This window comes from Haliotis cracherodii, unplaced genomic scaffold, assembly GCF_022045235.1.
Source record: "Haliotis cracherodii isolate W230 unplaced genomic scaffold, xgHalCrac1.p SCAF_6, whole genome shotgun sequence".
Taxonomy (NCBI): Eukaryota; Metazoa; Mollusca; class Gastropoda; order Lepetellida; family Haliotidae; genus Haliotis; species Haliotis cracherodii.
In genome coordinates this window covers 48568501-48583423 of record NW_027266319.1, presented here as the reverse complement: position 1 = coordinate 48583423, position 14923 = coordinate 48568501, and the positions used below count along the sequence as shown (strand labels likewise).

The window sequence follows — 14923 nt, the reverse complement described above, 5'->3', positions numbered from 1 at the left end:
TGTAAAAAAACACAAATGTGATTTCAGATGTATATTCTATATATCATATAAACAATCAACAGATGGTAATCAATTGTCTCAAATTGGCACATATCATTGCCATTAACCCAGGTTCCATATGGCATACATGGAACAGTAGATTTTCAAGTGGAATGTAATATGTTCTAAATATCTTTATAGCCACGATTAGACTCCAAAACTGACTGGTATCATCATCCCATTGACGCAATCCCGAATTGTGGCCTTGGGAATCTTCACCCACTCTGCCAGCGGTGGCTGTGTCAACTATCGGAGGTTCTGTGGTTGTTGATAACGAGCTCGCAGTCGTTGATCCAGTATATCCCCGCATTAATGTTTGATAAGGTTTAAATCTGGAGACCTGGAAGGCCATGTCAGGACCTGGATGTTGTGAATCCTGGAAAAGGCTGTTGTCAGACTTGTCGTGTGAGGTCGGGCTTTGTCTTGTTCCAAAATGACGTTCGCTTAGTGCATAATATGATGTCATCCGTGTAACGTTGTGCCGTTAAATTCTCCAGAATTTGCACCAAGTCTGTTATACCAGTGTAGGAGATGGCTGCCAACATCATCACACTAAACCCATCAAGTCTACCCACTTCCTGTATGTAGGTTCGTGTATAACGTTCCCCGCGACGCCTGGAAACACCACGTCTGCCATCCGCATTGCCAACCAAAAACCGCGACTTGTCAGTAAACCACGCTTGTTTCCATCGCAGTTGTTTCCATACTCTGTGACCTTGATACCATTGACGTCACAGCCAACGATGCAGGTCTGTCTACATGACACCTCTTACTATTTGAGTTAGAGTAACGGTTCCTCACTGGGCTGATATCCTCCGTAATCCTGGCATCGTCGTAGTTTGTAGAGATGGCCGTGGTGGCTACGTAACGTAGCCGTATCAATCTGTCCTGTGCTGGAGAAGTCGACCGGATCTGGGACGGTCGTGATCTGTCCCGTGTGTCTGATAACGGTTCCACAGTCTTGCAATGGTGCTTGGTGCTACGTGGAAAAACCTGGCTACAGCTGAAGTGAGTGAGTTAAAGCTTTACGTCACATCGGCAATATACAGCTGAAGTGAGTGAGTTAAAGCTTTACGTCACATCGGCAATATACAGCTGAAGTGAGTGAGTTAAAGCTTTACGTCACATCGGCAATATACAGCTGAAGTGAGTGAGTTAAAGCTTTACGTCACATCGGCAATGTACAGCTGAAGTGAGTGAGTTAAAGCTTTACGTCACATCGGCAATATACAGCTGAAGTGAGTGAGTTAAAGCTTTACGTCACATCGGCAATATACAGCTGAAGTGAGTGAGTTAAAGCTTTACGTCACATCGCAATATACAGCTGAAGACGATTCTCCTGTTTGCAGTCGGCCGATGGCGTCGTTGCGTTGGGCTTCCTTCAGTCGTGGTATGTTTTCGCTGTTCACTTGGTGTAAGATTGTGATGGTATGCAAATGAAGTCCCAACGTTTTATAACCCAAGTGATGTTGCACGTACATGTCATGTTGGTGTGTTTCAGCGCCAGGCTCTTAAGTGCTTGTGTTTTTTACATTTTCGCCATCTTTTCATTAATTTCTTTAGTACCTCATTTTTTCCAAACAAATCAATTCCAATCCAAATAGAAAGGACTAATTCATTTTGGGTATTAATTTTGTATGGATATCGGCGACACAGATATTTATGATTTTACTTCTTTTGCGTGTTTTAGTTATTTTAACCATTTGTTATATTTACTATTTGTGATAATTATACATCAAGAAATGACTAAACAATGGTAAGAAATAGATTTTTAATATGATGTATTTAAAGCCCGTGATCAAACTTTAAAGACTACATAGAGATCACAAACATAAAACTTCACATCATAAATCCGGGGGTTGGGGGCAAATGTCGAAGATGCTGCACATCTTGATAAGCGAGGTTGAGATCAAAGGTCGTAGCTTGATCAGAATCAATACATATCAAAAGGAATATCACATGTTATTGCACATACTACCTACCACCTGCATAAAATAAGACATGGAGTTATGGCTGAGTAACTGGCGGGGTGATTGTTTTGTATGTGGCCACTATGCCGGTCATGTTTCAAGACAGATGGGAAATGTACACTGGCCAAAAAAGGAAACGCATAGCAGAATAATCAGTGTTTCATTACATGTTTAATGAAATAGGATTACACAATAAATAATGAAGATACAACATCCAAATTTTACACAGGATGAGGCACATGTTTCTTACACTACAAACAGTCTTTTATTGTCTAAGGGGCGTCTGTGTCCGTGGTGGCACTCTGCCAAAGTCAGTACCGGGTGTTACCACCACGAGCATCGATCACAGCTCTGCACCGCCTGGGCATGGACTGTATGAGTCGTCGAATCTGGCGTTGTGGAATCCTTCTCCACTCAACCTGCAATGCATGGTTCAGCTGTTGAAGCGTCTGTGGTTGAGGATGTCGGCGTCGTACACGTCTGTCTAGCAGATCCCACAAATGTTCAATGGGGTTTAGATCAGGCGATTTGGAGGGCTGGAAAATCTCTCTTCTGGCGTCAATAGCGGGAATAAGGTGACGTTGAAGGATTTCATCACGGTAGCGTACAACAGTTAAATCTCCCTGCACGTGCATCAGATCTGTCCTACCATTCACGGATATGCCTGCCTACACCATGACACCTCCACCGCCGTATCGGTCGACTTCACGAATACAGTGTCGAGTGTAGCGTTAATTTCTCCGTCTGTAGACACGCATCCTACCATCATGGCGATACAGCATGAACCGCGACTCATCACTGAACCATATCCTTCTCCAGTGCACTAGGGTCCATGGTCGAACATTTCTGCTCCATTGCAGACGTGCACGACGATGATGTTGTCGCAGAACGGGCGCTGTATATGGTCTCATTGGTCTCATATCCCATGCTGTCTTAGACGATTTCTGATGGTTTGCGCTGAGACTCTACGAAGACCAGGAACATTGTTAGCTGTATATGCTGCACTGATTGTCCGTTTTCGAAGATGCAACACCCGGATGAAGCGGTCCTGCGCCGCAGTTGTGACCCTGGGTCTTCCATTTCTCGGCCGATCTCTTGTAGAGTTGTGGAGTCTGTAGCGCTGCCACAGACGAGAAATGGTACTCTGCCTCACGTTAACGTGCCTGGCTACTGATGTCTGACTTTCTCCATCCTCCAGACGTCCAATGGCTCTGTTTCTACAGTCTTCATTCAGTCTTGGCATCATGAGAGTCACGTATACAGAACATCGGAAAGTGATTCGCAGCAGGACTGCCACATTTTTATACCCATCGGTATATAGGTTAAGTAGCTGTATTTGTACGTGCAGCATGCTTACAGATTTTTCTCCATGCAATTTCTCCCAGTTTGGTTTCAAGACAAGTCACCAAATGTTGTGTTCGGGTGCAATAAATTAGTGTAAGGTCAATATTCACAGTTAGCAATGACATTTATATTGAGTTCAAGCCTTCATCTTTAATAACAGTAAAGTTTGAAAAACAGATTTCAGCTATGCGTTTCATTTTGTGGCCAGTATATGTGCATACTTTAAACACATTACAGCTGGGATTATTCATACAACATTTTCAGCTTCAGTCTACCGCCTTACAGTCAGGTGAGATCAAACATCATGCTATCTGGGGTAACTCGTAATATGTTAGGAATAACAATGACTTATTCTAAAATATTCTTTGTTAATATCGGAGAAATATATTCCCGAATTCCTCCCTGCCGACAAAATGTAAAACCATTTTTCAGACCATAAGGATGAAAGGGGTTTCATTGTAGAAGAGTCTGCTTCTTCATTTGCTGAAGTTGAGTCTAAAACAATCTTTACAAGTAAACACACTCATGCGTTCTTGTAGTAAGCATAACATGTCTTAACTTTGTCCGTACATTAGCGACAAATATTATTTGAAACAGCGACAAATTATTTTGTTACACACCTTTGCAACTGTACTTTTATGCATTATAGAGTCACAGGCTTTCAGTCCTAGTTTGATCACCGTTGTTGTCGTGAACCTGTCGGTGCCTCTCGCCCACTCGCCATTACTCCAGTCCACTAACCTATATATCGCTCCTTATATTATTCAATAAAGAAATACGTCATCTCCAAATACTCCCCTCTCATACAATTAAACACATGTGACGTTTCGTCAATGCAGATGAAACATGTGTCCGCGAACAAACACTCCCTATGAAATAAACCATTTACACATACATGTCCTTCGATTCTATCTTGTCCGTTAAAAGGGAAAAAAATTAGCCCCCCAAAAATCTACGCCGCCCCCTCACAAGTACCCCATCCCCCAACAGTCGTTTAGGAAGGGGGTGCGAGTCGATAACGTACCCAGCTAATTGCTAGTATAATATCTAGAAGAATTGTATGGATTGTTTCATGTCAAATGTAACGTAATGTCACGCTTAATTTATCAATAGTTTCCAAAATAGCATCACCTGGCGAAGCATGAAATATATAGAATCTATTTGCAGATCAGGACAAAGGCATGCGATACGAATATAATTGAATCTTAAGTACCTCGCCAAATGGCCACTCCCATATACTCAATGCATTCATCTATATTCGGCAGTTACGCCAGCGGTTTTCGTTTATTCAATACTACAGAGAAACAATTTTCGTGGCGATGTCAAATATCATTAATTCATTCTACTTGAATGGTTTTCTGACGTCTTTCATGTTAAATATTTTATCACGACTAACACCTATTGTTCATGAGCACTAGTTTTGTGATGTATTCCATCCAGTAAAATCATACAATTAGTCAGTCTTCAGTTTCACTCTAATCACAGCCAGTAATAGAGTTGAATTGTAAGAAAGAAAAAAACATTTTAAAATGCATTTTATACTTCCCTATCATCAGTTTCTTCAATAAGACATTTTCTGCAATAGTACAAACACGAAACTGTTTCAGTGTAATGCGTCTCATTTGTTTCTAAATGAAGGGCAGATCTATATTTTAGAAGCTAAAATAAAACACCATCCTTCACTATCAGCATATTTAGAATAAAGATAAAACTTTTATTTATTTATCTTACTTTAATAACACGAATGTTTGGTATTTATCCGAAAGTGACATATCTTTAGCAAACAAACATTTGTTTATGTCATTGCATCGAGGTGATTGAGCATTGCTGAGAAACGAATTGTGTAGGACACATATCACGAAACAAAAATAATTATTTGAAAAGAAGTGTCAACTGTTGTGTACCTGCGATTGTCCTTCTTGTTTCTACTAAAGTATTATGTCCCTTTGGGAGAGCAGGTCATATATGAATATTAATATAAAATATCGTTAGAACCAGTGATTTTTTAAAAAAGAAGGTTTTATGGCTCTTCCCTCGCAAGTACTGAGTTTGAATACACTTCCCCCGCATGTACCCAACCACATCTGCACATATTTAGGGGTGGGTAAGCGTCAATAGTGTACCTGGATAAACGATCGTGTAATACCTTCAGAAGGAAAGTACGTATTGTTTCAGCCCGTACCTAATTTTTTACAACAACAGACGTATCAAGAAATCAAAACATGTGGTTGCTCAGTAGACCACGAACTATGCCCGACGTAATTGCCGAGGTTGTAGATAAAAATAAAAGCCTTTGTAGTCAACTATAAAGGTACCTAAAATATCAATACATCATACTAACTTTATTTGTGGCGAATGGATCGCGTGCTGAGCATGTTCCTACAGTCCAGATTGAAGAGATACACAACACAATGATTCAAGTTGTCTAAAAGATAGCATGTTTGTTTCAATCACACAACAGTACTCAGGCTGCTTTCGGTGTTAGCAATATGATAAAACCTTGTCATATGACGTTGATGAATGTTCATCGGAAAAACAGAGTAGTTTCTCGTGTATATATTGACATGTTGTATCGCCAAACTTCAGTCAATGTATTGCTGAGAGTTGAATACTGTTATTTTAGCGTGTTTTATTGACAACACTTGTTGTACAAAGACAAATAAGAAATGCATATTTTCTGAGTGGATGAGTGAGTGATACGTTTTAAATTGATGCCTAGTAAAACTCTCTGCAGAGGATGATCTTCACGAACTATCATAACCACAATTTAATCGAGAAATTGAACACACTCACATTAGAACAATATCTACCAGTCCGTTGGAAAGTCATACACGTTAATTTGAGAAGTTATGCGCGTCAGTTTGAGAAGTTACACAAGTCATGGAGAAGTTATAGTGAGTGAGTATGGTTTTACGCCACATCTAGCAATATTCTTGCAAAATCACGGCGGGGAACATTAGAAATTGGCTTCAAACATTGTCCCGTTCTCGGGAATTGAAGTTATACCAGTTGGAGACATGATACCAGTCAGTTGGAGAAGTTATACCAATTCAGTAGGAGACGTTATACCAGTCAGTAAGAGAAGCTATATACGTTTGTTAAGTACTGGCTTCCAAACTATCAGCGCTAATTACTGTAAAGTGTTCCATTGTCTATTGTCAATCACCTATCAGCGCCAATCATCTGTTGGCTTTCCTTGTCGGGTTAGATCCCGTGTTAGTTTCCAAATTTTGTTATCTTATTAATTTTGTTGTCCTTACATGTACATACATTTATATATATTCCCTGCCTCATGACATTCACTCACCCGATGAAGGAGTAAGCAAACGATCTGTTCCTCAAAATAAAGAAGTTGACGTCCATAAATTCTCTTCCTTATGTGTATCACTTCTAAATGCCTTTCAAAGACCTTATACCAGTCCGTTGAAGATGTTATTAGTCAGTTGGAGATGTTATACCAGTCAGTTTGAGATGTTATACCAGTCAGTTGGAGATGTTATACCAGTCAGTTGGAGATGTTATACCAGTCCGTTGAAGATGTTATTAGTCAGTTGGAGATGTTATACCAGTCAGTTGGAGATGTTATACCAGTCAGTTGGAGATGTTATACCAGTCAGTTGGAGATGCTATACCAGTCAGTTTGAGATGTTATACCAGTCAGTTGGAGATGTTATACCAGTCAGTTGGAGATGTTATACCAGTCAGTTGGAGATGTTATTACAGTTAGATGGAGATGTTATACCAGTCAGTTGGAGATGTTATACCAGTCAGTTGGAGATGTTATACCAGTCAGTTTGAGATGTTATACCAGTCAGTTGGAGATGTTATACCAGTCAGTTGGAGATGTTGTACCTGTTAGTTGGGGATGTTATACCTGTTAGTTGGGGATGTTATACCAGTCAGTTGGAGATATTATACCAGTCAGTTGGAGATGTTATACCAGTCAGTTGGAGATGTTATACCAGTCAGTTTGAGATGTTATTACAGTTAGATGGAGATGTTATACCAGTCAGTTGGGGATGTTATTACAGTCAGTTGGAGATGTTATACCAGTCAGTTGGGGATGTTATTACAGTCAGTTGGAGATGTTATGCCAGTCAGTTGGAGATGTTTTTACGCTCAGTTGGGGATATTATTACAGTCAGTTGGAGATGTCATTAGACTCAGTTGAGGATGTTATACCAGTTAGTTGGGGATGTTATACCAGTTAGTTGGAGATGTTATTACACACAGTTGGAGATGTTATTACACTCAGTTGGGGATGTTATTACAGTCAGTTGGAGATGTTATACCACACAGTTGGAGACGTTATACCAGTCAGTTGGAGATGTTATTACACTCAGTTGGGGATGTTATACCAGTCAGTTGGGGATGTTATTACACTCAGTTGGGGATGTTATACCAGTCAGTTGGAGATGTTATTACAGTCAGTTGGGGATGTTATACCAGTCAGTTGGGGATGTTATTACACTCAGTTGGGGATGTTATACCAGTCAGTTGGAGATGTTATTACAGTCAGTTGGGGATGTTATACCACACAGTTGGAGACGTTATACCAGTCAGTTGGAGATGTTATTACACTCAGTTGGGGATGTTATACCAGTCAGTTGGGGATGTTATACCAGTCAGTTGGAGATGTTATTACAGTCAGTTGGGGATGTTATACCACACAGTTGGAGATGGTATTACAGTCAGTTGGGGATGTTATACCAGTCAGTTGGAGATGTTATTACACTCAGTTGGAGATGTTATACCACACAGTTGGAGATGGTATTACAGTCAGTTGGGGATGTTATACCAGTCAGTTGGAGATGTTATTACACTCAGTTGGGGATGGTATTACAGTCAGTTGGGGATGTTATACCACACAGTTGGAGATGTTATTACACTCAGTTGGGGATGTTATTACAGTCAGTTGGGGATGTTATACCAGTCAGTTGGAGATGTTATTACACTCAGTTGGGGATGGTATTACAGTCAGTTGGGGATGTTATACCACACAGTTGGAGATGTTATTACACTCAGCTGGGGATGTTATTACAGTCAGTTGGAGACGTTATACCACACAGTTGGAGATGTTATTACACTCAGTTGGGGATGTTATTACACTCAGTTGGGGATGTTATACCACACAGTTGGAGATGTTATTACACTCAGTTGGGGATATTATTACAGTCAGTTGGAGACGTTATACCACACAGTTGGAGATGTTATTACACTCAGTTGTGGATATAATACCGGTCAGTTGGAGAAGTTATGTGTCTGTTGGAGAAGGTCTACACGAGAGCTGGAGAAGATAAATTTTAGACATTTTAGACCGCTGTTGGAATATGAATTACATGTGCAACACAACTGATATCATATCAAATATTATGACGTCATGGTATCCGTACACGTTTGGAGCCAACTTGTATCTGTTTCTCCTAGACGACAAGTGGCCAATCACATAGCTAGATTTTGTTAACGGGTAATGATATAAGTTACCATGTGGGAAATTGGAGACGATGTACCTTTCAGCTGGAGAAGTTATACCAGCCAGTTGGAGAAATAATTGTTTTTGTTACGTTATGCAGTCTTAAACATATATTACATTGAATTGAGATTTCAAATACCAGTGACACTGAATTTTATCTCAAATGCTCTTAACTGTTGTGAATAAAAATGATTCAATTGACTACTGCTACCTTATCTTGTCCAACTGCAAGATATCACCAAGAACAGCATATTCAATTTCCTATTGTACCTCATCCTCTTTTAACACACCAGACAAACTTCAATTATCACAGAGGCGGTCGGGTAGCCTAGTGGTTAAAGCGTTCACTCGTCGCGCCGAAGGTCCCAGGTTCGATTCCCGACATGGGTACAATGTGTGAAGCCCATTTCTGGTGTCCACCGCCGTGATATTGCTGGAATATTGCTAAAAGCGGCGTAAAACCATACTCACTCACCCAATTATCACAAATAACAATAACGCACAATCTTTGATTTCTTTTTTAGCAACAGTGTGAGATTTAATAATCCTGTCCTCAAACACATTCTCACTTATTTTTAACATTTGCAAACGCAAATCCGATGTTGCACCGGAATAACAAAAACGATACCACACCATATTTAATGCGAAAACATTAATGATCATCAGTCTATAACATCCCAGAAATGACAGTCACAAATCAGATTGGAATACAGTTACAGAGACCATGACAATGACCCATGACACAGTATCTTGTGTGACCACCATTGGCCCGCGCACATGCACGAAGGCGACAGCGGGAATGTTTTATCTACTTTGTTTGCAAAGCCTGAACGAGATCGTGAAGGTCATACGGGGCTGGTTAATACTTGCGCATACTACATCCCAAGATCTCTAACAGATGTTTATTGGGGTTTGAGTCCGGAGGAACAGCTTGACAGGACCTGACACTGATCCCTGCTTGTTGGAGAAAGTCTGGAGTAATCCTTGCGGTGTGAGGTCGAGCCCTGGCATGATGAAACCACATCTGTTGACGAAGTTGGTCCCAACATTGCGTTGACAATGATATGATTTGCTTTGATTGATGTCCAAATCATGATGCTGCCACCACCAAAACCAGCGGTCAAGGACACTTTCTGTTTGTTGGTATCGGTCAACCATACGACCACTTGTTGAGGGCATACTCTGGTCGCAATGACGTCCCCGTCACCACCGTGCGCCATGCCTAAAGCTCTTCCTGCGTCAGTGAGACCTGACATCTTTGCTGAATGACACCATCTGAGGGATTTGAACCAGGACCTTTTATAAATATAACGTGTTTACCGCCATAAAATATCATATTCACCCACCTTCACAAATTATGAACCCCCCCAACTTGGGGATAATGCTCACTCCTTTGCCACTGTTACACAGAGAAGGGACAGCCTCGAAGATGATAACACATCAGGAAGACCTTCAACAGACACCACTGTGGAAGATGTTGCTAAAATACATGATATCATACACGTCAATTAAACCAATACAGTAGGCATCTCCAACGAGAGTTGAGAACATTCATGTGAATGAACTGGCTTTGACAAAGGTTTCAGCACCCTGGGGTTTTAAAGCTTTTGAGGGAGTGAGTGAGTAAGCTAATATTTAACGTCACATCGGCAATGTTGCAGCCATACTGTGTTAAGATTTTAACTCCTGATCAGGGACGCTCAATCTCATCATGTCTCGTGACAATTTACGTCATTGTACGAGGGGCGATTGATAAGTTGTGAGCCTACCTCTGAAGGAGTGTGGTACGGATGAATTCCTTTGTGGTTGTGATAGACTGATCAAGTACATTGACATACACAGGAGGATTGTTGTATTGGACACATTATTTAGTTTAGTATAAGCTATTGACTGCCAGGGGGGTTATGAGATGACTTAAAATGGAGAAACAGGAAAAGCGAGCTGTTATCAAATACCTTTACAAGAAAGGCTTAACACCCAATGTCATATATGAGGATATGTTATCCACACTAGCGGAGGATGTCCCGTCATATGCAACAGTGAAAAGATGGGTGGCAGAGTTTAAACGTGGGCGATCGAGCACTGATGATGAACCCCGTCCTGGTCCACCTGTTGTGTCTTCAACACCAGAAATGGTACAGCGAATCCTGGACATAGTCATGGACGACCGACGAGTGACACAGCGACAGATAGCCAACTCAGTGGACAACTCTCAGGAGCGAGTGCATTTCATTCTGACAGATATTCTAGGAATGCACAAGGTTTCTACTCGATGGGTCCCCAAACTGTTGACAGCTGATCAGAAACGTCAAAGAGAGAATCTCTCAAGGGAGAACCTCAAGCTTTTTTAAGATAATCCAGATAACTTTCTCAAACGATTTGTTACAATGGACGAAACATGGGTCCACCACTTTGAACCTGAATCAAAACAACAGTCTAAACAGTGGAAACTTGTCACATCTCCTACTCCAAAGAAAGCAAAGTCTGTGCCTTCAGCTGGGAAAGTCATGGCATCCGTGTTTTGAGATTCTGAAGGTGTGATCATGGTGGACTGGCTTCCTAAAGGCCGTACTGTTACAGGGGCTTCCTATGTGGAACTTCTGAGAGAGTTAAGAGAGAAAATCAAAGTTACGCGACGTGGAAAGTTGACGAAAGGTGTGCTTTATCATCACGACAATGCTCCAGCACACACATCACTGATATCAATGGCCAAAATCCACGAGTGTGGCTTTGAACTTCTCCAACATCCACCTTATTCACCTGATTTTGCTCGGTCGGACTATCATCTGTTCCCACAGTTGAAAAGGCATTTAGCTGGAACTCATTTCCAGTCAGATGATGACGTCATTACAGCGGTCAACACCTTTTGGAGTGACCAAGAAGTTGACTACTACAAAAGTGGCATAATGGCATTGCAGCATCGCTGGCAGAAGTGTGTTGACCTTAATGGGGACTATATCGAAAAATTAAAAAGCTTTGGTATCAAACTGACTTTGTTTTCTTTGTTAGGCTTAGAACTTATCAATCGCCCCTCGTACAGCACACCCAGCTGACTTTGTTGTGCGATCGGAAACAATGAATGAGTCTTGGGTTCATCAGCCACAGTAGCGAGGAAGAACTCACCAAAGGGAACATTCAGGTATGTTGTTCCACCAGGAATATGCACGTGTGCACAAGTCTGCCATAGCTATTGCTACAATGGATGGCTGTGGCTCACTGAACACCCTCCGCAGTCACCAGACTTTGCATCGTTTGATTCCCACCTCTTCCAGAAATTGACGAAAGAGCTGCCCGGCCAGCATTCCTATGAAGACGTCATTACATCTGTGGACACCATTTATACCACGAAAAAGCCTTATACAACAGTGGAATCCAGGCTCTCCAGCATCGTTGGTAGAAGTGGGGATTATGTTGAAACATAATTAGCAAACAACTCCATCAACGCATAGTTAGGTTCACACATTTTCAGCCACCCCTCGTATATGCACCTTAATAACAGGCAAAACTTTTTTTAAATTCGGTTATCTTGAATTTTGGATTGTTCTTCTCTATGTTGGAAATCAAATGTTCAGATTGAGTCACAAAAACACTCACGCCTTTACAAACCATCTGTGATCTTAAACCACCATGACGCGAATTCAACACCCAGTGAGCTACAACGCCACCACTATTATTTGTTTGTGTGTTTGTTGTTTACCGCCGCACTCAGCATTATTCCAGCTGTATGACGGTGGTCTGTAAATAATCGAGTCTGGACGAGACAATCCAGTGATTGACATCATGAGCATCGATCCACGCAATTGGGATCGATGGAGAGCATCAACCAAGTCAGCAAGCCTGATCACCCGATCCCGTTAGTCGCCGCTTACAAGCATAGTCGCCGATTACGGCAAGTATGAGTTGCTAAAGACCTATTCGACCCCTGATCTTCAGGGGTGGCCACCACTATTGAGAAGTCCCTACTGATATATGTATGTGAAGGGTTTATCACGTAAACCGCCTCTTATAGGCGAAAGTGGCATATGGAACTTAAATGAAATCAACTTTATCACGTTCTATGTTGGAATGGTTAATAATGAAAATCAAAATGGTAACAATTCGAAACCAATAGCTTCTCCCCATGGGGACCAGAGATAGAATGTGTCCAAAGCACCCAAGTGCTAGTCGTGAGAGGCGACTGAATTGGAAACCTGTTTAAATTGTGGGTAAGAACTAGGCCCTAGCTGCCTTTCTTTGTCGTAAGTGGCGACTTGACGGATCAGATGTAACAGTGACAGGGAAGCAGATAGAAATCGCGAGCACGTACTGACTATTACGTATAATTCTGAATACAAAAAAACATGTGACGGATACAAGACAGACGGTGAATGGATACATACAAACTAATCAATGACCATGTAATAAATAGAATTTCAACCGATAAAAACTTATTTGGTTAACGTATCTGAGTTAATCGCACGCAGAGAAGTCATTTTCTCTTAAAATCTAGCTGTGAAATTATTAATGTGGAAGCTGTTATCCCAACATCCTTCCGGAAGAGTAGATTTGATATCAAAACGTGTGTGCTGTTTACTTGAGTAGGTGGAGTGGTCGGTTCATCAAAGCTGTTTAATCAAGAAAGACTCGACTAGACGCTACACTATACACTGATTGACCTGGTCTATTCATACACACTGTAGGAGTGTGTTTCCAATGCCAGCATTCTTTTTAGAAGTAAATTATCGCTATATATAAGCGCTCAATTTAGTGTTGCAGAGTGATTATACATGTCTAACCCCCGCATTTCGTACAGTGAGGAACAAACTAAGATATATATTATAGTAAATAATATCCGTTATATAACAACAATTATTTTCACACTACTTGAGGCAATAATTTAAAAAAATAATATGTTTAAACATTATTAAAATGAGAATGGTTTCGATTATCTTTAATGTAAAGAATTGGGTTAAAATATGAAACTAGTCATTTCGTGAATTTCATTATTTAAATTTTTCTATTACGATTCTTCATAGAATCGTGCTTCACAGTGTATTTATAGTATTACAAAATATTTTCCCAATACCAACTTACAAATGTTGTGAAATCACACACGTACTTATTCACCTAAACAAAACTGTGGCTAGTAAGACACAACGGTATAAGCGATCATGTTTTAATTTGGAATGTTGTAGGTTTTATTTGATTTTGTTTGTTCTAAAACCCGACGTTCCAGGCGTTCGAAACTTAGTAAATTAGGGAATACAATGGTAAACAGAAACAGGAAACTGGATTTATCTGAAATTTGACGCAACAGTGGCAATGATGATGAGGGACGCATAGCATACTTTTTAAGGAGGCAACAATGACACCTCGCTTATTTCTGAGGGTCAGTGCACAAAGTATCTTTCTATTACGATGTATTCCCATGCGTAGCTTGTTTCTCCATCACTTGCATCAACCGTTTGCAATGCATCATCTCCTCCAAACAGACATTTTAGGATATTATTTGCATTTTTTTCAACACAAATGACCCAACGATAAAGATGCCATTTTGTATAAAATACTTAAATGTTGTACTTAAAAGTCTTACCAATCACCTCTAATTGACATCACTAATCAATCAAGTTGAAGAAATTTACCTATTAGCATCACTTATTGAAGAGGTGTCAGCATTGACCACTAATGATATCACTTGTCAATCAACTATCAGAATTGTACCCTTTAGAATCACTTATTGAAGAGGTGTCAGTATTGACCTCTGATGATATCACTTGTCAATCAACTATCAGAATTGTACCTATTAGCATCACTTATCGAAGAGGTGTCAGTATTGACCTCCAGTGATATCACTTGTCAATCAACTATCAGAATTGTACCTATTAGCTTCACTTATCGAAGAGGTGTCAGTATTGACCTCCAGTGATATCACTAGAGAATCAATTATCAGAGATTACCGTTATCATCAATGATTGAAGAAGTGTCAATATTGATCTCTAATGATATCACAAATCAATCAAGTATCAAAAATAACCCATATCATTACTGATTGATTAGGTGTCATTTTAACCTCGTTTGACAATATTAATATCTTATTGACTTAATTATATGGTTTATC

The 14923-nt window shown here is 40.4% G+C and overlaps 1 protein-coding gene across 1 annotated transcript; it reads left to right on the top strand.

Annotated features, from left to right (window-relative positions):
- Window positions 1-10745: 10745 nt before the first annotated feature.
- On the top strand, window positions 10746-11177 carry LOC139446467 (protein GVQW3-like). Its single transcript, XM_071227779.1, has one exon. The coding sequence runs from the start codon at window positions 10746-10748 to the stop codon at window positions 11175-11177; it is 432 nt and encodes a 143-aa protein (XP_071083880.1).
- Window positions 11178-14923: the final 3746 nt, after the last annotated feature.

Coding starts and splice junctions, on each gene's coding strand:
- LOC139446467 (XM_071227779.1), top strand. CDS start 10,746: ATGGAGAAACAGGAAAAGCGAGCTGTTATCAAATACCTTTACAAGAAA.